General features: G+C 39.0%; 1 protein-coding gene across 1 annotated transcript; it reads left to right on the forward strand.

Annotated features, from left to right (window-relative positions):
* Positions 1–1,851: 1,851 nt before the first annotated feature.
* Positions 1,852–20,841, forward strand: LOC108678560 (ATP-dependent translocase ABCB1). The gene is made up of 28 exons (XM_018167013.2): positions 1,852–2,142; positions 3,579–3,673; positions 4,286–4,409; positions 5,033–5,205; positions 5,497–5,653; positions 6,242–6,342; positions 7,191–7,362; positions 7,835–7,959; positions 8,273–8,459; positions 8,836–9,013; positions 9,218–9,390; positions 9,529–9,732; positions 10,773–10,943; positions 11,134–11,317; positions 11,778–11,859; positions 12,114–12,180; positions 12,593–12,742; positions 13,671–13,775; positions 14,039–14,200; positions 15,210–15,413; positions 15,698–15,827; positions 16,394–16,505; positions 17,317–17,473; positions 17,862–18,059; positions 18,779–18,850; positions 19,700–19,834; positions 20,090–20,236; positions 20,551–20,841. Exons 1-28 carry the CDS (start codon positions 1,966–1,968, stop codon positions 20,740–20,742), a joined length of 4,134 nt encoding a protein of 1,377 aa, XP_018022502.1. The 5' UTR covers positions 1,852–1,965; the 3' UTR covers positions 20,743–20,841.
* The last annotated feature ends 6,039 nt before the right edge of the window (positions 20,842–26,880 follow it).

Raw genomic sequence — 26,880 nt, forward strand, 5'->3', positions numbered from 1 at the left:
TAATATTATTGACCTTGTGTGTGAGTGGACACCTGATGTCATGGCCGCTCCTGCATGTATAGACGCCTTGGCTCACATCTTTTTACATGCGACTTTGTCATTCAATGTCCAGTAATTTTACTATTCAATTGTCACCATATGGTTCGGCCATTCCGGTAAAAAACATCAAATATTGAGAGTCATACCAGTTTTAGTTATCAAACCCGTGTGAAGTTCTAAAAATATTTCTCGTTATAGGAGAGGACTTAGGCTATGTTGAATACTGCAGACTGCTGACTGAGTAAAGCAAAATTGTTAAAAAAAATACTAGATTTTTGACCTTTTACGTTATCATTTATTATCGTTGATTGTGATTACTCATATATGAGTCACATACAACCTAATGCAGTCAGATTGGACTTCAACGACATAACCTTACATACATTTCTATGTACGACTGGATGGCCGTACATAGAAATGACTTATTCTGGTGAAATGTGAAACTTCATTGACGAAACAACCCAAATTATCGACAAACACTGTATAAAAGATATACTAATATGAATTAGTATTAAATTTATGGAGGGAGATAACCGCCCAAATCAGGAGAGAAGATATTTAGTTCCATTCGTGTTATTGCTTGACTCAGTGGGACAACACTGTGTATTTTATTTGAATTCCGTAACTGAATCCATCTCAACATAAATTTTTAAGATGAAAACTTGCTTCTGGCCATGAATTTCCTCGCCTACGGAAACACCAGATTTCATCCTTTTGTTTTTATTTTGAAGCCACACAATATTCACAGACGAAAGACTAGGGCCTTCGGGTAATAGCATTTGGATATTTCTCGAATTTTCTGAGAGAACGAAAATTTTCCGATTTGAGTCTCTACTGATGTGGTTTATGTCTCATTAAACATATTTCCTTATATTTATTTTGTCAACTTACTTAATAGACATCAAGTAAGTACAATAGTAAATAATTTCTAAACTCTCCCATGTGGGAAAGGTTTCAAACCAAACATATGAGAAAGTTTTGCCATCAGGGTCGAAAGTATATATTGTTAGCAGACCATAGAGTCCAAACACAACCTAAGCACACAATATAAGAGCGATCCTCGAGAGAAGATCGCTGTCGAAACAGTCTCTCTTCCGCCTTAGCGTCATGGCGGCTCATAAAAACGAGTTCTACTTCACTGCCGACACGACCTTCGCCTAGAATCTCTACGATGATCTTGAAATTGTGCCCAACATTGCACTGCACTTCAATCTACGCAAGTACTTCTACTGGTCTGCGTTTCGTGTGGTTTGAAATATAATGGGTATTTTAATGCATAGCTTTCAATTAAGGTAGTAAGCAATATTGAACTTTCATGCACTTGTCTTCAATACAGCTATTATAAATTCCTAAAAATCTTATGTCAGTTATCAACTAAACTAGTGTCAAGTCGAAATACCTGGCGAATACTTAGGCTTCAATTTTTTGTAGCCGAGGCAAGACAAGAAGTTGATCAAATACATACTGTATGAATACGAAGTTTGGGAAAGTTGTCAAAACTAGCGAGATTTTTCGGACAAAAAAGTCGTTTTGCTCCTTGTTCGCTTCCGGTTGTAGGTCAACTCTCTTGTGCATTCAACTCTCAGCCCGAGTGAACTTTTTTCGGATTGTTATTTATTCATCAGCATCGTGCTTCGTGTAAAATTATTAGTCATATTTTTCACTTTTTAAATTCATTAAATAATTTTGGTAATTAATTATTTAAATCAATAATTAGTCCAATTAGGTTGTTTTATTGTTTAAATACTTAATTAGTAATAATATAGTAAATGATTAATTAATATCAATTATATATTTCATTAACCATTCCAGAAATATTTATGACACTAGCTCCATAAAATAAAAATCTAAGTCGGATAGCTAACATACAAAATACACTTGGTATAGCGAGTAACTTGAAGCAAATATTACCCAATAACATTTAAGATGACCGTGACGAACAGTGAAGTAGAAGACAGTGTCCGCGCTACTGAACACGTTCATGACACGGCCGAGCCACCGTCGACTGGACTGAGCAACGGAGTCGCCCGCTCCTCTGGCCGGCCGCCTGCTGGCTTGTCGGCAGGAATGGGCGCCTGCAACCCTGCCTTCGTGCCTGACGAAGTAAGCGCCAAAACTGTTCTTAGTTCTTGACTTTAATACTAACTGAAATAACCGCGAACTGGAGAAATTCTTTGCAAATTCCATGAGCTAGAATTTTTAGATCAAGAACGGCAGACTCAATAAATTCAACTTCACGAAAAAACGTTAAATTTCAAAATTATTTTAAATGCTAACGTTTTATTGCTTCAGAATCAGATTCCGACTAAGTCTAAATAATAAATTAAATAAGATTTACCCTTAAAATCTGTTTATCATTCATTTTTCCTAATTGATTATTGAGAACTTCAAGGCAATATTTTACATCGAAAATGGCGTGCGTATTGAAGCAAAATCCAATCATTTTTTGACGGTGTAATAATCTTGTTTTTTAGTTGGTATCTGTTGGGCCTCATTCAAATCGACGTTAAACGTTCAAATCGACGTCAAAAAATTGTGGCATACAGCTAACAATTCAGTGATAAGCTAACACTTTAACAAATGCTTAGCTGAAAATTCATATGATGCATTTAAAAAACGGATGATTGATTCTAATTTACTTCATGCGCATTTAAATATGGATTTTTTTATGTAGCTTCACTTACTTAACTGTTTCGGTGTTTCCTTCTAAACTTCAAGCTTGATCTTTCTATGAAGAATTATTTATTCAGCATTTATTCTGGTAATTTCAATTTTCTAGTCACAGATTAAATAAAGGCGGGACTTGAAAATTATTGTTACTATTACGCTTCAAACAGAAATTGACAACGATACAGTATTATGAGACATAAGAGAATGCTTATCTCTATATCCATTTAAAATTTTCCCTTTAGATATTAAATAATTATTATGAGATACGAATGATGGTAATGGTGGAAATTTAACAACTTAACTGTACTGAGGCTATAGAATTTATTTTTTTAGTAACATTAAATCACTCGCCACTAACCTTACTCACGCAAAGGCCGCACTCAAAAATTCTTTATCTCGAGCCAGCACCCAACAAAACGCAGGAAAATATGCATCCTATAGTTATGGCACTCCCCGCCGCTAGTTTGAGTCGCTCTCAACTTGCTTTGATTGAGAGCGACTTTTGATTTTGATTTTTGACAACTTTTTGTGTTTCGATTGCTGCAACGATGTATCATTAAAAAATGGGATTACCGGAATGCTTGAGGTGCACCGACTTTTTTTTGCACAATGAATGCAATGTCTTCCTCAGGCGTTAGTGTTGCTACGGTCACCGTAGAAGAAAGAAATAAGCGTCCTTCCAAAAATCTTGACTAAATGACACGCAGTGCTTCATTACAGCCTCTTATAAGATGAAAAGCAAACGTTTTCCTCTCTAATATTGTGATTACGGTAAGGAAAGCTCTTTAGGAAGACTATCCGAATGAAGTAAGCTCGTTGTGCCTGCAGCTAATATGTTTGTGACCAATGATTAATATTTTCATTTGCAGGGAAATCCTCAGAATGAGTTTCAAAAAGCTGCTGCTCGCTATCGACCAACCCACACATCGCTTGTCATCTCTCCCGACGATCCCAAACAGTCAAGGTGGTCCGTGCGTTCCGTAATGAATTTTAGAAGAATTGTTTTCTAAAATTCATTTGAATTCTCATTTGAAGACAATAACTGTAAAATAAATTTTGTCGTTGTAAGGTTTTTTTAATTATTAATAGTTAGAAGACTAAATTTGGATCTGAAATTGAGTTTATGATGAATGATTTTGATATTAATTTACGGGTTATGTGAGTAATTTATCAAAAATTAGCATTTATGTAGAAATGAAATATTCCTCTTAATAAGAACTTGAGTATTGTGGTTATTTATGAATTGCTGGCTTGGACAATTATTTCTAAATCTAAAATTACATTTGCATGAGAATTAGCATTCTTACTGAAAAAAAAACTTTATGCAGAGAGTATCAACTCTCAGTAAAAAATTATACAGAGTCGTATATTATACATTATTTTCTACAGAAAGTATGCTAAAGCAATTCATGGATACTTTGCTACATTCGCATAAGCAATTTTTTTTTCTCACAAATGTAAAAATAATTGTCAATCTTAAATCCCTTCTTTATGCTAGAATTATAGAATATCTTATATATCCCTTCCCCTTATAATAGAATCTTATAGAATTTCCTTTCCGCTTACAATTTTTCAGGGACACGTCAGGCAGACGAGACGAGGCGATCATCGATGTCAGTGATAACAATGCAATCCATGACCAAGATGCTGACAAAAAGAAGTCCCAGAAGCAGCAGCCTGCAGTCGGGATTTTTGAACTGGTGAGTGGGCATTCTTATTGAAGATATTTAATGAATCGTGATCCTTGAAGCTGAGACGCAGTATAAACAAGACTAGAGTGTTCATTTTGTGTACAAATAATACCGCTTTTGTGGTAACGATTGACGAAACATCGGTATTTTTCGCAAATATTTGAACCGAGGAATTCGCAGGCATTTTATCAGATAACATAATGGATGAAATTTCTTGAAATGAACGGTGAACTTCGGTGAACCTGTTCATGGGTCATCATGCAGCAAAACTTGCTTCTTATGATTCAGATCAGATTGTGATACCGTCGCAATTTTCGTGCGACGGATGCTATATTTTAATAAAAATTCACATGAATATTTATTGAAAATTTTATCCACCATCAAGATAATTGTGGTTAAGCTCGCCTTTGTTGCTGTAGTGTTCGCAGTTCCGGTACTCAACGTGTGGGGAACGCGTAATGTTGATGTTGTTTGTGCAGTTCCGGTACTCAACGTGTGGGGAACGCGTAATGTTGATGTTGTTTGTGCAGTTCCGGTACTCAACGTGTGGGGAGCGCGTAATTTTGATGTTGTTTGTACAGTTCCGGTACTCAACGTGTGGGGAACGCGTAATTTTGATGTTGTTTGTACAGTTCCGGTACTCAACGTGTGGGGAACGCGTAATTCTCGTGGGTGGCCTGCTGGCTGCAGTGATGTCCTCGCTCTGTATGCCCTTCATGATCATTCTCTTCGGTGACGTCACTAACGTCTTCGTCACTCACGCCATCAAATCAAATTTCACGCTGCAAGATCAACAACTTGAAAAGTAAGACTTGAATTCCTCGTCATTTGTATACGAATTAGCGCACCATTAAATATTTCTATGCGTGAATGTAGCCTATTTTGCTAAATATGCTACATTTGAAGTACGCTAAAATTTCACATGAACAATTGATGCGAATAATCCTGGGTTTGATATTTCAGAAAATCGTAATCTGACTGCTATTATTGTAATTAACTGCGATACGCTGATGATGAATAGGCACGGAACGTTTTGACTAATATTAATAGTTATCATTAATAAACATGTAAAAACATTTCGCCGTTTATGTTACAGTTCAAACTCCACAACGGATTCCGACACAGAGACAGAAGATAAATGGTTCATTGGTGAAGTAATTTATTTTGGAGCTGGGACGACAATAGCCTGGATATTACAAATATTATCTATTTATGTCTATGTAACCTGTATCAACTACACAGCTGAACAGCAGGTGAGTAATTTGTTCCTGTATGTCTAAGTTCTCAATCGTGTTTGATGACTTGCCGTTGGTATTTCTTGAACTTCAATGTTTATGTTAATAGATGTGAAATAGATTTTCACGTGGCAATTTTTAGGTCCAGCATTCGTAACTGATTGTATTCGTACATCAGATTCGCATTCAGATGAAAAAATATGTTCAATATATTTCTCGTAGCTCTTTCTTCGATTCAATATATAAACTCCTATTTTAATTTTGTTTACTCCAATACTTAGTAAAACAATTATAACATTTTCCCATTCCATAGTTTCACATCGATGATTTTAATTTTGTGTCAATAATTTGGATTAAACAGATTAAATGGAATGGGAAAAATTATAACATTCTTCCCAGTCCATAGTTTCACGTCGATGATTTAAATTTTGTTTAATCCAATAATTCCATAGTAATGCCATGATAACATTTTTCCCATTCCATAGTTTCACGTCGATGATAACACTTGCTATTTTCATATTAGTTGATAACATAATTTGCTACATCAATGATGTTCGTGTTGACATTAGAACGACTGACAAGTGAATGTTTACGTGGTCTTGGCAGGTATTCAGGATACGCACTCTGTTCCTACGGTGCACGCTGCGCCAGGAGATGGGCTGGTTCGACACGCGAGAAACTAACAGCTTTGCAAATAAATTAGCCGAGTGAGTATTGCTTGACCGTCAAATAAATGCATCGTACAAAATATCATACAATTTTTTTTAAGTTCTCAACAGTTTATTAGTTCAGCTACTTGGCTGATTTTGATTAAACCTGTTTCTTGAAAGTCACCTGTCATTCTGAATGGAAAAAATTGGTTAAAAATTTGATGCAAATCCTCAACTTTTTGAGTGATCATTTGTTTTTCATCTTATGGTTGAAAAAATATTTGTTTTAGTAGACAAGTTAATATTGGAAAGAAAAACAATAACAAACACGAGTTATCAAATCATCCACGCCGTAGAATTATGCTAATTGTGTGAATGACAAATAACACATGCAATACTTCCCTCCGGAGGTATTTATAGTAGCCTTACATACAGGAAAGGTTAGCAAAATTTTTATCTGGCTCGATGCGGCATTTATTTCTAATTGAGTATAGTAAATTAATTATCTTTAATTTGATTTTATTTTCTACACCAGTAACATTTAATTTTTCCTTGGACATGTGCTAAAAGTTGTCAGTTGAGGAATCCTGAAGAAACTTCCGTACTCTTAAAAGCTCGTTTTCAATATCTTGTTGATATTAAAGAATTAATACTTAATTACCCCAGAGATCTGTCGAAGCTGCAGGACGGCATATCAGATTTCAATATCTTGTTGATATTAAATAATTAATACTTAATTACCCCAGAGATCTGTCGAAGCTGCAGGAAGGCATATCAATTTCAATATCATGTAGATATTACAGAATTGATACTTAATTACCCCAGAGATCTGTCGAAGCTGCAGGACGGCATATCAAATTTCAATATCTTGTAGATATTAAATAATTAATACTTTATTTCACCAGAGATCTGTCGAAGCTGCAGGAAGGCATATCAGAGAAGTTAGGGCACTTGATCTTCGGGGTGAGCAGCTGTTGTGTGTGCCTCGTCACTGCCTTCACCTTCGGCTGGGAGCTGACACTCGTCTGTCTGTCTGTGATGCCCCTCTTAACCGTCACCACTACTGTCGCCACTAAGGTAAACATGGAATTTAAAAGCAAAGAAAACGCCTAGCAAATTCACCATATCGATGTAATTTGCCATATCGATATTGTTCAATATCGGGTTTCGGGTTCAATATGGTGAAATTGCTTGGCGTTTTCTTTGCTTTTAAATTCCTTGTGAACTTGCGATATAAGTAAACTGATAATATAACTATATATAAGTACTGGTAAACATACAACGAACCTTTCGAATTCATGTTATAAATGGATACCTTAACAACTGATTCTAGAGAACAATCGGTGAAAAATTATAATCGGGATATGTTGATGACAAAGTATTATTTTTTGATATATAAAGAGCCTTCAGAGTGAATTAAGAGCCCGTACAAAAAGCTTATTCAGTAAACTTTTGTCAAATGTTTCCGATAAAAAGGACGTATATTTGTGTTCGTGATTTTTGTCTGTTTTCAATAACCAGTATTTGTAATCGATATCTCCGCCACCAGTTGGCCGTCTTCTATATAAGAAAAGGAATTCTCCAGTATTCAAAAGCGGGCAGCGTAGCTCAAGAAGTCTTGTGCAGCATCTCTACCGTATTTGCCTTCGGAGGCGAGGATAAGGAGGTTAAACGGTAAATTTATTGCTAGAATACAACTCCATCGTATGATAAAGTCGTTAATTTTATTATTATTTGCCCTAGAAAAATTTCACTCAATATTAGAGCAGGCATGACGGACATTATCACAGCAGAAGAAAAAAAGTCCTAAATCAAAGTTACATTTCCTACAATGGTATAAGGCTATCCGCATGCACACTGAAATGACTATAAAAACAATTTGCATCATCCCAACCAGGTTAGAATTCCCATAAATGTTTTTCTCGTGATTCATCATGCGTGCGTCAAAAGGCGAATTAAATCATTTAAAATTTGGTCTTTATCACAGATATGAAGCTCTCCTCGAGCCTTGCCGGAGAGCAGAAGCCAAGCACACAATTGTGTCGGCGACCATGCTGGGCTGCCATTGGTTCGTCATCTATGGGTCCTATGCCCTCTCCTTCTGGTACAGCATCGGTCTGGTGCAGGAGTCGCGTGTCTCAGGTGGACACTATTCTCCTTCCATCATCATGGTGGTCAGTGTGTTCCCTAAGTCCTTATTAGAACACGTACGGTTGTTCATTAACATTATCTACAAGATGAAATATCCAACTGCCATTTTCATTTTTCAGTATAAAGATTCAGTTGAGTATTCAGTTCTGCCAAGATAAGAAAAAAACGCTTTTAAAACCATGCCACAAAGCTTTGATGAGAACCCGTTTAACTTGACTTATCACTAGACTCAAACTCCTTCCCTCTTGCTATAAATTTTTTATCTTAAATCATCTATCTATTTCACGCATATGAACCATCTTTTAGTGAATTTTACAGATTGAATCTTACTAGTCTCATTCACTCGTGTTCAGATGGTTCTCACAATATTATCTGTTATTTTAAACTTGTTCTGCACAGGTATTCTTCAACGTGTTCATGGGAGCACTTTCCCTTGCCAACATTGCACCCTTCGTTGAGAGCTTCAACTGCGCCCGCAGTGCCGCTGTCGACATATTCGAGGTCATAGAACGCAAGTCCAAACTGGATCCCTTGTCTCAGGATGGTCTCCGGCCTACGACTGTCACCGGCCACCTTGGTAAGTAGCTCATCGCTTTTAAACTTTTGATACACTTTGAAGTTTTTATTTTCAAAATTTGATCATTCTGTGCAAAAATCATACCATCTAAGAATGAGGTAATATCGGACAATTGTACATATTGTATTGTGCAACGGGAAATGATTTTCTTGGATTATGGAAAAACTGATTGAAATTATTAAAAAATTACGAAATTTTCTTCAGAATTCCACGACGTCAAGTTCGAGTACCCGTCGCGTTGCGATGTGCCTGTGCTGCAGGGCCTGTCACTGAAAGTGCAACCCGGGCAAACCGTCGCCATCGTGGGCTCCTCGGGCTGCGGTAAATCCACGTGCATTCAGCTTCTGCAGCGCTTCTACGATCCCAGCCAAGGAAAGGTGAGAAGACAAAGTCGTAAAATATTGTGCTAGGTACTAAATAGTCAGCTTAAAATTTTCAGTCAAATGAGAATTTTCTTTTGTAAAATCCCTCTGTTCTACCATAACACTCCAGAGGAAAGTTCTCGCTTTCTTCAGGTAACTCTGGACTCAGTTGATGTGCGCTCGCTGAACATCGGCTGGCTGCGCGATCAGATCGGCGTAGTCGGCCAGGAGCCCGTACTCTTCGCCACGACCATCGAGGAGAACATCCGCTACGGCAGAGACGGAATCTCCTTCGAGGACGTCGTCGCTGCCGCCAAGCAGGCCAATGCTCATGATTTCGTCATGAAACTTCCACAGGTACAATATGCAAATGGGCACTCCGAAGACTTCTAGAAGTCTCCTAGGCTATAGTAGATTTTTTACTCTAAACTGCCGTTGCTGCTTATGTGATATTTAATTTACGGGTCTTGGGAGACTCAAAACAAAGCACGCTATTGGTAGGCGAGGTTTAGATATAAAATAACACAGACATTAGCTCCATGGGTGGCTCTGGCGAAGTTGTGACGTGAACACAAGCTTCAGATTTAGCTATTTAAGCGACGGTGCGCGGCCATGGTAGAAAGCCAGTCGTGGGAATTTTCGAGAAGCTATGACTAAAGAAACTACTTTTTATGCAGTAACGGCTACGGTGATGAGGCCAGCGACAACGGCGTTATATCGTCCATCAACAATCAACGTGTGCGGTGCGGCGTGCCCGGCATTATTTCGATCTTTTGTCTCTGTTTCAATTCCTATTGCCTCAACGGCTGTGCCTGCTATTAGAAATCGTAATTAGCAATAATCGGCGATAATAGAGTTAGCTGTGCGGCATCGAACCAGCAGTCGCAATGTAGCACTGGGAGGCAACACATGCATCAAGAAGAACGGTCACCATTAATTTTGTCGCAAAGCCGGCCGTGAGATATCATGAGAAGTGTCCAAACAAGATAATATCTATAAAAATGACAGAACAGCTCCGAGTGAAGGCCGCGAAAACATACTGCTATTATACTCCTGATGCGGCTACTTGAAAAAATACGGCTGTCGGGCTGAGAGCGTTTGTGATTGTCGTGATAGTCTGAGGCGCTTATTCCCCGATATATTTCAAATTTTAGTCTTGTTTAATTCCTACTCTTGTCTATGCACGATAACTGTTATGACTCAATTAAAGAAACACCATATACCACGCCTCCTTAGAAATTCTCAGAAGCAAAATAGGTGCCACCAAAACAATTAACAACTTGAATATAATACATCGTTCGATCGCTTTGATTCCACGACTGTGACAATAAACGCCGGCGTTTAAATTTTGAATCGTTTCCTCGAGATTTGACTGCGTTGCATTTCCCTTACCTCAGCAATACCAAACCGAAGTCGGCGACCGCGGCACCCAAATGTCGGGAGGTCAGAAGCAGCGTCTGGCAATCGCCCGCGTGTTGGTGAAGAAACCTAAAGTTCTTCTCTTGGATGAAGCGACATCCGCTCTAGACAACCAGAGCGAATCTGTCGTCCAGGCTGCTCTGGATGAGGTACGTAAATAATACTCGTCAGCGCTGTTCAGTGATCCGTGAGCAAAAATAATTTAGAGTAGATCCAATTTTAGATGGATGAGTGAACACATCCAGTAGCTGATTGATACTGCCTAGTATGCGGCACAAAGGCAACATTCATGTGCAGTAATGATTAATAATCCAACTGCATTTTCCGGCATTCAAACAGGCTCGCCAAGGCCGCACGACGATCATTGTGGCCCACCGCCTAACCACCATCAGGTCTGCTGACGTCATCGTGGCCCTCAAGGATGGCAGGGCTGAAGAGATGGGAACCCACGATGAGCTCATGGCTAAAAGAGGCCTCTATCATTCACTCGTCACTGCACAGTTAAACTCTGCTGCAACTCCAAGTAAGGGAACTAAACTGGAGATGCACACAACACCAACCTTTAATCATTTATGAATAGTACACTGTATATATATATAGGTTTCATTGAAGACCAGAGAGTATTTCTTATTGACAATTTTCTTATTATTTTTCTCGATTCGGCGAATTAAGCTCTTGATAGGAAGTGAAAATCCAAATATCAGGTTTCCAAGGGACATTTTATTATAATTTTACGACGTTTCGAATGCAACTTCATTCATTATCAAGTAGAGGACGAGTTTTGCAACAAATGTATATATATATATATATATATATACTTAAGTGTGAAGCCCTTATTGACTCCAATTCGTGTATAACTAAAGTTTCTTTCCCCCTGAGTAACATTTCTCTTCCATATGAGCTTTAAGGAAAGTTGTGAGGGAATGGAGCCATTCTAATGGTTTCTGTAGCAAATCGAATAATAAACTTTGTGTTTTTTTTAGAAGAAAGTGAACCCTCCAAACGGAGATTGAGACGAAATAGTTCTGATGACAGCGAGGGAACGAGTCAGAGGCCTTTATCCAGGTTGGCTTGAAGTACTGATGATATATTTTTAGATAAAACACGGAAATATAAGAACAATGTTGATAAAACACGGAAAAATAAGCACAATATCTAACGTACAATGAAACCTAATATAACGTGTATCATGGGCAGTCGATCTTTATTATAATTTGTTGTCTATTATTACTATTTATTATGTGAAAATTTTTATTAATTTTGTAACCAGTTGTCAAAATTGAGATCGCAATCCTCAATTTTCCCTTTCTTAATTGTAGGTTACGACGTCTTTCCGGTACGTCAGTCTTCGCAGAAAGTCTACCTTCGATTGAAGACTCAGACAAAGTGCGTCAAATTTATTCTCGCTCGCGCATTTTTTGATGGTCACAGTAATTAGGTTTTGGAAGCGATCTCTTCGTCTGATATAGTTCTTGCATATGATTATTCATCACATAATACTGTTTACAACTGATGTTAGGTATTGGCTAATGACTATAATCTTATGAACTAATTGCATAATCTTATTAATAATCTTAATAAAAAATTTTTAAATTAATTAAACAATAATCGTATGAACTCATCTTATTTTCTAAAGTTTCTTCCAATCAAAAAAATACTAAAAGAATCATCATTAAAAATAAATTGTGATGGATCCACGTACAGAAAAATATTTTCAAACGTGAATGTAAATAAAAAACGTATCCTGTGATAGCGAGTCGGCTGTAAATTCTCACTAAATGGAGGAAATTCTGTCCAGCTTAACGAGGAAGATCAGACGTTGTTACTGTGGAAGCTGCTGGACATGGTCAGGGGAGAGTGGCTGTACATCGCACTCGGGGTGTTGGGGAGTGTCATCGCTGGGAGTACATATCCTGCCTTCGCTGTCGTCATCGGAGATGTTTTAGGGGTGAGATAATCGACATGATCATCAACATCTTGGCCAACGAGTCTTTTATGTTCAATTTTACCAAACTTGATTGGTTTACGTTGATTCCTTGGTTCATTCCTGGTATGTTCATTCCTTACGAATATCTGATTTTTCCCATGATTACCCAGCTATTTATTTACAAACGGTGGTCACTAACAAAAAATATGTAAACTTTTTATTAAAAGAGTTATTATGGGAGAAATTACAAGGATTTTTGAATACTATTCTTCACGAAGTCTGCGACTTTTACACTTTTTTCGAGATGTCAACGGGTTTTACTTTTTATTCTCTACTGAATGATATACTCAGCATCTTCTGATCAGCTTCCTTGTTAAGGTATTACGTACAAAAAACTAGTTATGAACGAGCATGCTTATACGTTGAGTAAAAATGTCATATATTAAATGTTTCGATGGAGGCTTTATCGATATTAAATCGATATCGATTTAATATCGATTTCGATATTAAATGTTTCGATGGAGGTATCAAGGGAAAAAGACGTCGTAAATTACTGATCTGTCAGTCCACGACGGGTGGTACGGTTAAGGAGAACTCAATGTGGGGGCGAGGCCAGTGTTCGCCTATTTTAGTTACTTATAGCCGTCCCCTGGCCATTACACGGCCACGCCGCCAGTTGACCAGTTGACGCGATATCGATAAGGATGCTGGTCAGGATATCATATTACAAAGACTGCGAGCTTGAGGGTAGCGACGAGTCGAGCTTAGGGCAGATCGAATATTTCGCACGATGGTCGTGAATATCGCGCTCTTAGACTTCGCCGCACTCAGATTATATTCATTTGAACAAATAAATCTTACGGCAAAGTTTTTGAATCACACAAGTATGCAAACTATATCATGTGCCTTAATTTAAGATAAGAGATAATAACTAAAACGTACTCGCCAGACTCTTGCGGTGACAGACCTCGACGAAGCCAGCCGCCTCTCCAACCGCAACTCTCTCCTCATCCTCGTCATTGCGCTGCTTGCCGGCCTCGGCTTCTTTATGGAGGTACTCAGGCGCTCCATTATGCTGGAATGCACTCGTATTTATAGTAAAGTATTATGATAAACACGATGATTGTAACGTATTATGATATACACGATGATTGTAACGTATTATGTCTTGCAGTCGTTCTTCATCCAACTCTCAAGTCACTTTACTTAACTTGATAATATTTTCAACGCATCTGTCTTGCAGACGTTCTTCATCCAACTCTCAAGTCACTTTACTTAACTTAACTTGATAACATTTTCAACCCATCTGTCATGCAGACGTTCTTCATCCAACTGTCAAGTCATCAACTTACGAAGCGCATGCGCGGTCGCTCGTTCGCTGCCATCCTGAGGCAGGAGCGCGGGTGGTTCGACTTACCCGAGAACTCCGTGGGCTCCCTCTGCTCCAAGCTCTCGCACGACGCTGTTCATTTGGGAGCGGTAGGTTCATTTTGCTATTATTTTCTATCGTATAGGCACTCTAATTGATATTATATAAATTAAATATATAATATTTATATTATATTTTATAATATAATGTATTATATTATAAAATATGATATAATGTATTACAATAATACATTTTATTTTTAATACAACGACAATATTAAAAGGCAAAGCTTCGTGTTTCAAGTTCATGCAATTTTTCGCTAGAGCAAAAATAGTGCTATTAGACCGCTTGATATATAATATGACTACCGTATGCTTTCAACTCCTGAATTTATGATTCTTACTCTCTGAATTTATGATTTTTACTCTTGCTACATATCATTCTCTCATTCAATATTAATTTCGTCTTTTTATCTGTACGTATCTTACCGCAATAATCTTGATAGGTCTTTTAGCAAAGCAAGTTACAGCCGAGGTGTGCATGCCACATCGAATAAACAAATTACTGGGAATTTGGTAGCGCCGAAGAGATTGCACTCAGTCTACGAATGATTAATTTTATTCCCCGTTAGTTTCATTAAAAAAAACATAATTTTTTGTTGATTTATCTGAATTGATGGAAATTTTTTACTATAAGCCATTAATGTTCAATATTTTAGCAATTAAACGGCCACAGCCATATCTTTTGCGTGTGCAATGAATTCAGGTACAGTATTCGTATCTACTCTTTCTAAGATATTAGGTAGGAATTAAAGTAGAACAGACACTTTGTCTCCTAAATTTTCTCATTTAGTTTCAGACAAATCCAGTGTCTTGATTCTTTAATGGTGAAAAATGTACGCTCTTGACTATGGAAAGTGTTTACTAACGCTGACCAGGGGCCATGCTTTCAAAAATCGCTAAGTGAACGTGAGTACTTACGCTCTATTTTTTTGTCTATGATTGGTGTATTTTGCTTGAAAAGCCGTCAACGATTGGCTGATGAACGTACGATCTCTTACCTTTTTTGAAGGTATAGGCCCAGATCATTAATTTGCTGGTAATGTTTGACGTTCTTCAGGTAACTGGGCGTCAGCTGGGAGTGTTGATGCATTGCACCGCTACGCTCGTCATTACTATAGTCGTGGTCTTTTATTTGGACTGGCGACTAGGGCTGATCGCTGGCCCCTCTGTACCCCTGCTCATGTACTCCCTAAAACTCAGCATTAGGATGGACTTTGGACGCTCCTTCAAAGAATCAGACGCTCTTTTTGCGGCAAGCCAGGTACGCATGACGCATTGGAACACATGCAGAGTACGCGATTGTTTACATAAGAACGGTTTGCTTGTCATGACTGAACAAACGAGTTATCTCAAAAACTCCATTGAGATTTAGTTTCTTGATTGGGTATTTACCGCCGCCATGTCAATGGAAAAATCAAAAACTGAACTTGAGTTACAAGTGGACGTGTTGTGCAGTGGTAGTTGCGATATCATGTAACAAATTTTTGTTCGTTAACATGCTACTTGTTCACAAAATTATCTTGACGTGGCCAATGTTTTTCAAAGATTGCAGTAGAGGCGATCAGTAGCGTGCGGACGGTGGCCAGTCTGCACAAAGAAGAGCATTTCTGCAAACGTTTCTCTGATGCTCTGATGGTGTCTCATCGACAAGCCCTGCGCAATGCCCATATTAGAGGTAGATAAGAAATAAATTTTAAAGTCTGTCTAGTTAATACCCAATAGGGGTTACATGTATATTTGCTACCTTGAACGTAATATGAAAGATCTTCTATGCGAGAAACAACACGATGTTTTAAAATTGAAAATCATTCGATAGAACTTCATTTATGTATTTATTAATCAAATATTTAAAGTTTAATGTAAATTTCTTTGACTACCATACTCAAGTGAAAAATGTGGTAAATCATTTTACAGCGAGCAATGCAATTTTGAATTTTTTTACTCACTTTCGCTTCGTGACCGACTTCACCTGCCATATCTGAGTGGCTTGACCCACTTGCGAAATAATAGACAAAGGGTCTCGTGGATGGAGTCAGGATTACATAAGGTGCATTGATCGTTGTACAAACTCACTTAAATTATAGTCACCCCAACACGCTAATTCTTATTCTATGTGAACGAACGAATCAAAAACGTCGAACAATAAATGATTTGTTTAACCCTACTTCGAATACCAGAAAAAAACTTTGTATTAAACAGAAAATAAACTGGGAATAAAACTTAACAATGTCCCGTTGTCAGGTGCCACCATCGGTGTCACAAGGAGTCTGCCGTTCGTGGCTCACGCGGTTGTGCTGGCAATCGGAGGCTGGTTCATTAGCCAAGGAACCATGAATTTCATCGACGTCATCAAGTGAGTTATAAAGTTCATATAGCTATGTTTGAAATTAGTGGCCTATTATGTGACCAATCCCACTAAAATTTCACAATAATTCTGTAATTTTTGCTGAAGATAAAGATATTCATTCTCTATAATAAGTGTGCGGTGGCGGAAGACAACAAAGGTGGAAGAAGACGTAGAACCTCAAACGGTCTAGGGTCTTCAAATAGAATCGACCTATCCATAAAGCATCATATTATTTTCGATTGTGGACACGTGATGACAGATTGAAGACCTGTAAACAAAAAGAAGTTGAGTATAGTCATTTGCAAGCATTATCATCTTCGCGTAATCATTCGAAATTTACGCTAAAATGAATACTCATCTACCAGGCTCCTGATTTAGGTTCCTGAAAAAAGTTACGAAAGACAAAAAAGATCTCCGGCGAGATTTGAGAGGTCCACACAATTTATTTTTATTTGTGCCATTTAAATATAGTTCATAGAATATCCTCGACGTTCCCGAATGCCAGAAAACTGCGTTTTGCTTCACTGTTTGCACTGAGCAGATATTGTTTTTACATACGTCTAATTATAATAGAATTTTTGAGCCTTTCGGATCAAAGGTTCCTACCGCTGATTTTTATATCGCCTGACCTAAACGCCAATTTTCTACTTCAAAATCGATCTATAATAAAAGTTGATTGTCAGGATCCCCTGCTTCTCCATATCAAGTTCTCGATTCAACAAATAAAAAATAATTTTAATATAAAAAAAATTTTTAATGTGAAAAAATTATTTTAATGTGAGCGCAGTGCGTAGTATAGTAATTTGTCTTCATTTAGAGTGGGCGAGGCTCTGGTGTTCAGCTCAGCGATGGCAGGACAGGCGATGAGCTTCGCCCCCAGCCTGGCCAAAGGGAAGGCTGCCGCGGCCAGAATGTTCAAGCTCCTCGAGAGAGTGCCAGCCATCGACGCGTCGTCCATGACCAACAAGAAGGCGGTTAGAAAGCCCTATCTCCTTTACCAAATCCTGTGTTTCCTAAATCAATAAAATGTTTGATTTCGAGCCTCTAGATTTGGTTATTTTATACAATTGATTAAAAACTTAGGTAATGCAAAATGCAAGCCTTTTGTGTACATTGCAGTTTAGCTTGCAGTAGTCACAGTGAGGATGATGAAGAGCTCACTTGCTGATGAACCATTTCAATACCGACGGCTCAAAAATTAAATGAACCAAAATTCAAAGTAATTTGATGAATTTTCTGCTCTCTCAATTTTCCCCAACCACTGAAAAGAAATTAAATTCTCACTTACAAATCGTAACCGATAAAATATACAACCGTAATATTTAGTTTAAAATGCGTACGAGTTCAAAATTCTTTTTCCAGATTGAAGACCTGAACGAAGTGCGTCTCCACGACGTGCACTTCCGGTACCCGAACCGCGAGGACGTGCAGATCCTGCAGGGCCTGAGCCTCGTCGTGTCCAAGGGCAAGACGTTGGCCCTCGTCGGGTCCTCAGGATGCGGCAAGTCCACCGTCATCAGTCTCATCGAGCGCTTCTATGATCCCGAGAAGGGAAAGCTGGTCGGTTGAATGGGATATTTTTCCGCTAATTACTAATAATACAATTACAAATATAGGTCTGTTAAATGCGATATTTGTCCACTTATTACTATTCATACAATGGTCAATATAAGGAAAACTGGTCAGTTGAACGTGGTATCAGTCCACTGACTATTGAAAAATAATCTATTAAAAAACCCTGGTCAGTTAAACGTGATGCTTGTCCACTAATTTGCACAGAAATGATCATTATAATGGATGAATGAAGCGTAAATCGTAATTATTGATTGGTAAATAGTGTTACATTTATCAGTAGAAGGCAAAACATGTCAGTTCAGTGGGATTCTTGACCATTAGTCCTGCTGTGATTTTTAGATCCCTTACAGGAAAGACTATGTTGCAGTAACAAGATATTTTGTTTAAAAATTCAATGAATCAAGAAATCGCACATAGTGTCCTTTCAAATCGGCCTTTATATGAAATCTGGATACGAGTCATTGTATTAGTTGAACCTCGATGATGCTCCGTTTTTACCTACTGGAAAAACTTTCTAACTTTGAATGAACCTACAAATTTTTTATTGTTGAGTTCAGGTTATGTCTCTTTTCATTGGAAGCGTACGCGCCACCGTTGTTAAGGTCTTTTCTTCAATTATGGAGTGTCCACCATATTATTATGAATGAATGAATGAAAAATTCTGAGAATGTTTGCGCCTCCAACCAACCTTTAATGTTTTTCAGACAATCAACGGGGATGACTTGGACAGCCTAAATATACGCAGCGTGCGCCAAAATGTCGGCCTTGTATCTCAAGTGAGTGACACTCATTGTATTTTCTTTACTGGAGCATCAAGCCACCTTGCGTCGCTAGATTCTTGGTAGAAATTTGCAATTCGGTTAACTATTTTGGAACAATAATTTCGTAACTGTTTGTGAGTATGAACAATGTCGTGCGTATAGTGGCAGGTTCTGGTGCCAGGTGATGAAACCGACAATCATTAAAATAATTTATTGCACATCAATCATCATTACAGACTTCTGCATAAAATAGGATACGTAGCATATGTTCACGTGGCACACAGGTAATAAACAGTCTTCGTTCAAACAGCTACGTTCCACAACACGTGACGATGTCTTCCTCATCAAGTCCACGTTCTTACTACTCGTTCCTAATCCGCAATCTCTATTCTCGATTCCAACTTCCTCTAAAACATTCTTACAATACTGATTCGAATCAATTACAAATTTACAATACCTGTATATTTAATAGAAGCCTTATATTCCAAAAGTGAAATACAATTTACAACAAGCCCTCTACAACAAGAGTGATATGCAGATATGCATTCAACTGTGTTGGGCAAGAAAAATAAAAATTGAAAGTATGCCTTAAATGAAGATGAAAAACAGGCTATACGAGTGAACTTTGAACCAATGATAGATTACAATGATGGCAGAAATTTTTATTTTCATCCCTTGCGGCGATCAACAACCACATAACGTAATTTCCCTTGAAACATTTTTTTGTGCCCATTTAAAAACTTGATTCATCCGATAAATACCCGTAAATTAATTGCTGTCTTGATCATGATGTCATGAAAACAAACTTAGAGCCACTGGCACTTTTCGAATCTTCGTTTTCATGTGCGCGAATTTCGTTCTCAGGAGCCGTTGCTGTTCGACCTGAGCATCAGAGAGAACATCGCGTACGGGGACAACAGCCGCGAAGTTCCCTTTGATGAGATCGTCGCAGCCGCCAAGCAAGCCAACATCAGCAGCTTCATCGAGTCTCTTCCTGAGGTGCGATATAGACGAGTTCAACGCGTAGGATCCGGTCCTTGGAATTGCACAAAAATATGTTGAATTTTGATGTTTCAATGCTTCAAATTTACTTTCTTTGATTGTTTTCCTAATTCAAGTGCTTGAAAAGGGTATAAAAACACTGAAACTTCATTACTTGGCTCTCTGGGCTCTCGTGAATTTGCCTCCCGCATTATTCAGTCTTCCAGTGAATACGTGAGCGAAAACTACTATAATTAAGCCACCCATGTGCAGAAATACAACACTCGCGTGGGGTCCAAAGGCACGCAGCTGAGCGGCGGCCAGAAGCAGAGGATCGCCATCGCCCGCGCCCTCGTCAGGAACCCAAGCGTCCTCATGCTCGACGAGGCCACGTCCGCGCTCGACACCGAGAGCGAGGCTGTCAGTTGTATTTTATTAAGTTATTCATTCTTATTATTTAGCATTTCTCATTAAGCATTACAAATGGCTGGAAATATTTCACATACATGTTTGTGTTTGAGATACTGCTAACATTTATTCATAATGATACTCATCACATTAGTAATTTCAGCCTATAAATGTTACGATTTTATAGCCGATACTATGCCTGTTGGAGATTCTTCGCCGCATTTGTATTCAGTTCATTTCTTTTCCCATCCAAATCGCATTGCCTACTTTATCAAGTATTATGAAATTGCTTGAGTTAAGTATAATAAAAAATATTTTTCATGCAGGTTGTTCAAGAGGCCCTGGACAAAGCCCAAGCGGAACGAACGAGCATCGTGATCGCCCACCGCCTCTCTACCATCCAGGGCGCCGACACCATCGCCGTCATCAGCAACGGCAAGCTCGTCGAGAGCGGCACGCACGACCAGCTCATGGCGCGCAATGGGCACTATGCTCAGCTATACCAGTCTAACCGGTGACTAGCATCAAAAATTTAATCAATACCTAAAAACGTAAAAGCAAAGAGGCGTGCAATGGGCACTATGCTCAGCTATACCAGTCTAACCGGTGACTAGCATCAACTTTAAGGGAAGCGTCTACCCTAAAATTGAAAATTTTTACTTTTTCGGTTTTCATACTAATTTTAAAGCCGACATTCTGCCCTATCCAACGGTACCACTGCCATCTCTCAACGTTGATTTATGATTTCACGACATTTCATGAAAGAGGGGCGGGTGGGGGAGTTCTTTAAGTAATTAGATAGGAACTAATTAGCTGGTGAGCTCTTTATATATAGTGTCTACTTGAGTTGTGCTGCAGTTACGTGTTTAGTCTCATCTAAAAGCTGACATTCTGGCCTATCCAATGGTACCACTACCATCTCTGTACGTCGATTTTTACGTACACGACACTTCATGAAAGGGGGGCGGGGGGGGAGTTCTTTCAGTAATTAGATATGAAATAATTCGCTGTCCACCACTACAAATATAGTGTTTTTGTGAGGTCTGACTCAGTGTGCCTCCGGGCTTTTTAGGGAGAGATGCGCATGTAGTTGCTCCCATCATCCTTGAGTGGAATCAAGCTCCAGAAACGTTTAGTTTGGTATCTATGCTACATTGAGCGCATGTTGTGGTGCGCGCGGGACTTTGTCGCGCTCTCCTCAACATTCATACTTATTGTCACGGAAAACCTATCTCCTCCTAGAGTTTTAAAGCTACAACAATGAGACATATACCATTCGATTCGCAAAGAATAGATCTACAAAACGACCTAGCCGTTTTTTCAATTTCGTCATAGTTTGGATTTTATTCCTGAAAAAGGGGGGGTGGAAAGGGGTAAAATCGAAAACTTTACGAAAAATGCTCCCACACCCGCAAAAATTAGAAATTCAAAAAACGGCTAGGTCGTTTTATAGATAAAGATTTTACGCATCGAATGATATGTGTCTCGATGTCGTAGCTTGAAAATCCTAGGAGGAGAAAAAAAGTACCCCCTTTTCAAAAGTACCCCCTTTTTTGACCGTTTTCTATGAATTTCACGTTTTCTTTCATTTTTGTTCGAAAAATTCACAGGAACAAAATGTGAGTTTTTTTTCCATTTTACATATGTGTACCAAGTTTCAGAGTGATCCGTTTGTAAATAGCCGAGATAACTTTTGGGATAGACGCTCCCCTTAATCAATACCTAAAAACGTAAACGCAATAAAACTCTCCAAAATTTAATACTATCTTTATAGAAAACGTTTCGGAGACCAGCTACATCATCAGTTCGAAAATTCTAGAACACGGGTTAATCGGTAATTAGTACAGTCGTGTACTAATCTTTGTAATCTTGACTGTACTAATTAATGATTTATCAATGTTCTAGAATTTTCGAACTGACGATGGAGCTGGACTACGAAACTTTTTCTATAAAGATGGTATGAGTTTTTGTAGTGTTTTCTTTGCTTTTAGGTTTTTAGTGGATTTGCGAATCAAGCAAACGAATGACATTGGTAATCAATACCGTATGATGAATAAATCAGCTGAAGACATTTGTTATCGATTAGTATTATTATGTTTTTTGCCGAAAAGTAGAAATTTGCATAGATGAAGCCAAAATATTTATGAATTATTAAATGGCATAATAAAAATGTTCAATATACCTGTAAATAAAATGAAATCATTCTACAAACAGTGGGCCTGTGATATATATGCAAACAGTGCTCTATTTTTATTTTGCAAGATTACATCGTTTGAAGTTAATTCTGTTTTGTTACTGTGTCTCATAAGCATCACATATTTTTTTTACGCAACACTTGCTCCTTTTCAACCTAGCCAAATATTTGTTCCGGTCGAAGAATATTACATGTAGGAATACTGAGAAAAAAATACAACAATGAAGTTATTTTATTTTAGCAAATCCCGCACTGACGTACCCATGGTCGAAGTTACTATTATGGTTATTAGTTAAACCATGGACGTACCATTGCTCCTACTAACGAATAAAATATTCCGTAAAGAACGTGTGTACCCTTTTTTAAGTATGGTTTGTAATTGAGGAATAGGTTCGAGACTTCATTCATGCTATCCTGTTTTTGTTATTATATATTATAAGCATTATAAGTTTTTTTGTCATTTGATATGACTGAAATCCACTCTTTTAAGTCTCGAATTTGGTTGCACATACATGAAAATCATAGTGATCTGAGAAGTTGCTGCGGACATACGGCCCTCTGACTTAAAGTCGTCGCGTAACTGCGTATGGCATGGTGTATTTCTAGCGTTGTTTGCGACTTTACAGCTCTGAGGCTGAGTGTAGTTGCGCATATTTGGGCTGAGCGTTTCCTCCAGGGCTAGTTTAAAAGTTTATTTTGTGGCCAAAGGTTGCGCTCCAAAGATGGGAAGCAGGTTAGTGGCCAACGGCTGCGCTCCCAAACTGAAGGCAGATGGCGCCTCTCATACGTCGATATTGGGAACCGAATCCATGCACAGCACAAAGCATATATAATGTAATGCCAACAAAGCCTGAACTGCATCGCGTCTCCAGGAAGTATTGAACTTACATTTAATATGTAAGTGACCGGCATTGAAATCATCAGATTGCTGCCATTTCAAGTAACTGAAAATTTTAATGCAAAAATCCAAAAATATGTGAGGACGTTCGATAGTAGAATATCCGTCAAATGTTAGATAACGCAAGCTTGTCGAACAACGCACTTGTTAGGAGTACGTTAAAATGTAAAGGAATATTGATGAGTGAAATAGTGTACATATGAATAAGAACCAACTACTGTTTCGGAAACTTGAATTTGATAAAAACGTACAAACAGTGGCTTTGTGCAATTGTATAATAGACAAGTATAATAATATATAATGATAATATATAATATAATAATATATTTTATATAATAGACACAATCATATAAATGCTCGTAGCTCACTTGTACTATACATAAACGAAAAACTAGCTGCAATATATTAAATGAGGCTTTAGATCAGATAGATTTGACAGCATCATCGTGCGAGAGTTATTGTGTTTTTTGTTGGTGGAAATTACCTGGGAGTTAACTATTCATCTATCAACATTTGAAGAAAAAAAAAGAAACTGATGAACAAATTTCTCGAAAAAATTATCATCAAAATTAGAGTAAAGTAAAACGCACATGATATAATTCGGATACTACGTATCGTGCATAAAAGTCTGCGAGGAAGGGGCGTATGCCGGAGACCAGCTGGCTTCGCACAATTTCACACTTTAATCACATTCCTTTCCGTGGGTAAGAACGCTAGAGGTAATAGCAGCATTTGAAGTCTTTTTCTTAAAGCTATATTGCCGTATGTCCACAGCCACAGCGTATGCATGCCCAAGTTATGCGTGGCCATATAGCATCTGGCCAAACCTGTTCCTCTCCAACCTCTTCTGGCCTAACCTACACGGGCTACACCCGTTGCAACATTTCACCACGTAAAACGAACCTGAGCGAACCTAACCTAACCTAACCTCATTGGCTGCTGGACGTTAAAAAGGCGAGCCAAGTGAGAAGGTGGAGCCAGTTATTGGCTGCAAGAAGTTTGTGAGTCGGGGCAGCGTTGATAGGTTAGGCCATAGTAGCTTAGTAGGTGAGGCCTGATGCAGAACAGCCTGCTTCGGAGCGAGCAAGCTGAAGTTTTGGCTGAAGACCTAGCTACGGCGCTATTATCGTTATGCAGTGTATCACTGTTGCGGACTATGGTGTTCGAGCGTAGACTGCGGCGTCTATCTCTGAGGCTGGGTAATGTTACTGCATGCTGAGGCTGAGCGTTGTCTCCATGGCTTATTTAAGAGTAAAATTTGTGGATCGCGGCTTCACCCCCGGGAGTAAAGCCTTCCATCCGGCCTTGGCGGTGAGGTGGAAAGTCGGGGTAAGTGTGGAGGAAAAAGATGCTGGGGAAGGAGCGCATGCCGGAGGCCAGCTTAGTTCACGACGTATTGACCGTTAAATATGCGGAGTAGCAGCTTGTGTGCTGAGAGTAAAATTTGTGGCCTTCTGCTTCGCCCTCCTCAGGAACAGTGACTCTGGGGAACAGTAAGGCTGGGAACAGTGACATTGGCCCGTATGCTAAATAGGGCACTAGCACTACGAAGTAGCACTATGCACTACGAAGTGTCCTGTTGGTATGCTAAATACGTCACAGACACTAAGACTTCGCTGTTAGAGTACTTTATAGTGCCGCACTACGCTATGAGTCTATTGAAGAATGGTAGTTAAGTGCTCAAATAATTAATTATTCCCTAAGTAATTCTCATTCTTCGCAGAAGATTGATGTAAAATGTCTAATTGTGATGGTAATGGTACTAGTGAAAATTGTGATGGTGAGCTGAACTTCGCAATGCGTCTGCGCACCTTTCCCATCATATATTCAAAGTCCACGCTTCCCAAAGACATCTAACAAAAGAGAGAAGCATGGAAAGTTCTTGCAAAAGAATTCAAAATGACTCCATAAAAACAAAAAAGAAAATTCAAAACATGGTATCAAGAACAAGAAAAGTATTTTCTACTTCTACGCTGTTCATCTGTTTCGCCAAGGAAAATGTCAGCCATAAGAATAACATGTTGTTCACTGAAGCGGTACACTTTTTTATATTCATGGCATGTAGTTCCTGAGGTTTTTACGCGATGAAGCCTTTGCTGTAAGCCAAACAGATCCATAGCTGACGAAGTAAACAAGGTTAAATATACCGTAGTGTCGTCGTGAAGTGCGGTGTGTAGGACACTTCAGACTTTTGTAGTGCGCGTTATGCTTTTGGCCCTATTTAGCATACCAAATTACCAACCGTAGTGTTCCATGCCGCACTAGGGCTTGTAGTGCGTAGTGCTACTTCATAGTGCTAGTGCCCTATTTAGCATGCCAACCGTAGTGTTCCATGCCGCACTATGGCTTGTAGTGCGTAGCGCTACTTCATAGTGCTAGTGCCCTATTTAGCATGCCAACCGTAGTGTTTCCCTTTCGCACTAGTAGGCACTACGGCTTGTAGTGCGTAGTGCTACTTCGTAGTGCTAGTGCCCTATTTAGCATACGGGCCATTGTGTTCATGTCTTGCGAAGTAAGTTGATGAGGTAGTCCGTTGTGGCACAGTTCGCATTTACTGCAATTCAGGTTGCTCTGCGGACCCTATGGATAACGGAATGTGTATGAAGTGATGGTATGGGTTACAAATAATTCCAGAACGACGTAGTGACCGTTAATTATGCGGAGTAGAGTAGCAGCTTGTGTGCTGAGGCATTGTTGGTTTAAAGTTCGGATGATGAGATGGGTTGATTGAGTACAGCTGCATAGGTGCCAGGAAGACAATATCTACGGGTTGCCTGCCGAAGGCCACCACTGCCCTGGATGTAATGGACCATCATGATTCCTGCCTTCCGGAACGTAGCCTTCAACACTCCAAGCCGTCCGTATCTAGGCCGTGGGTCGAACCAGCCCTCGGTCGAACGGCCACTTGTCGAAGGACGATACATTTTGGAACAGAACTATGCTATCTGAAACCTAACCTCGGATGTGGTGAACGTAAAATTACGTAATTTAACGATGCCCGGAAGTCAGATTCGATCCGCGGCCTGGTGGTTCACGGCAGGTTCTATGCGAGGCCGGAGGAAGACAAAGCCGAGTACGTGGTTCACGGCTGATTGCTGGATGTGCGGAGAGATCCAAGGCGTTCGATTCAGGGCTTATTGGTGCACAAAATTGGTGGTGCACGGCTGCGCTCTCATATCTACCTATGGCATGTAGAAGGTAGACGTTGGCACCAGGGCTGATTTAAGAGTTAAATTTGTGTCCTCCTCTGCGCACCCCCCCCCCCTCCACCGGAGTTCACATTCGTGCTTGCAAACATTGTGAGTATTTTTGATGAGTGAAATATTACCGCAGTTTGTTCAAAAGCTATCGACCATTGATCGTAGAGGCTAACAAGGGTTTTGTTTTTATTGCACATTATCTATAGGATGAGAAGAAACCGCGTGTCCTGATTACGTTTCACGTTGTTGTGGAAGACCTCGCAGGGATGAGTTTTCATACATTTCCTAATTTGGTTGTGAACGCTGATCTCTCTGAGATTTCAGGTTGTGAGCGCAAGTAAGATCTCAGAATATGCAAGTCGCT

The sequence above is a fragment of the Hyalella azteca genome, unplaced genomic scaffold (assembly GCF_000764305.2).
Source record: "Hyalella azteca isolate HAZT.00-mixed unplaced genomic scaffold, Hazt_2.0.2 contig16984, whole genome shotgun sequence".
NCBI classification, from domain to species: domain Eukaryota; kingdom Metazoa; phylum Arthropoda; class Malacostraca; order Amphipoda; family Hyalellidae; genus Hyalella; species Hyalella azteca.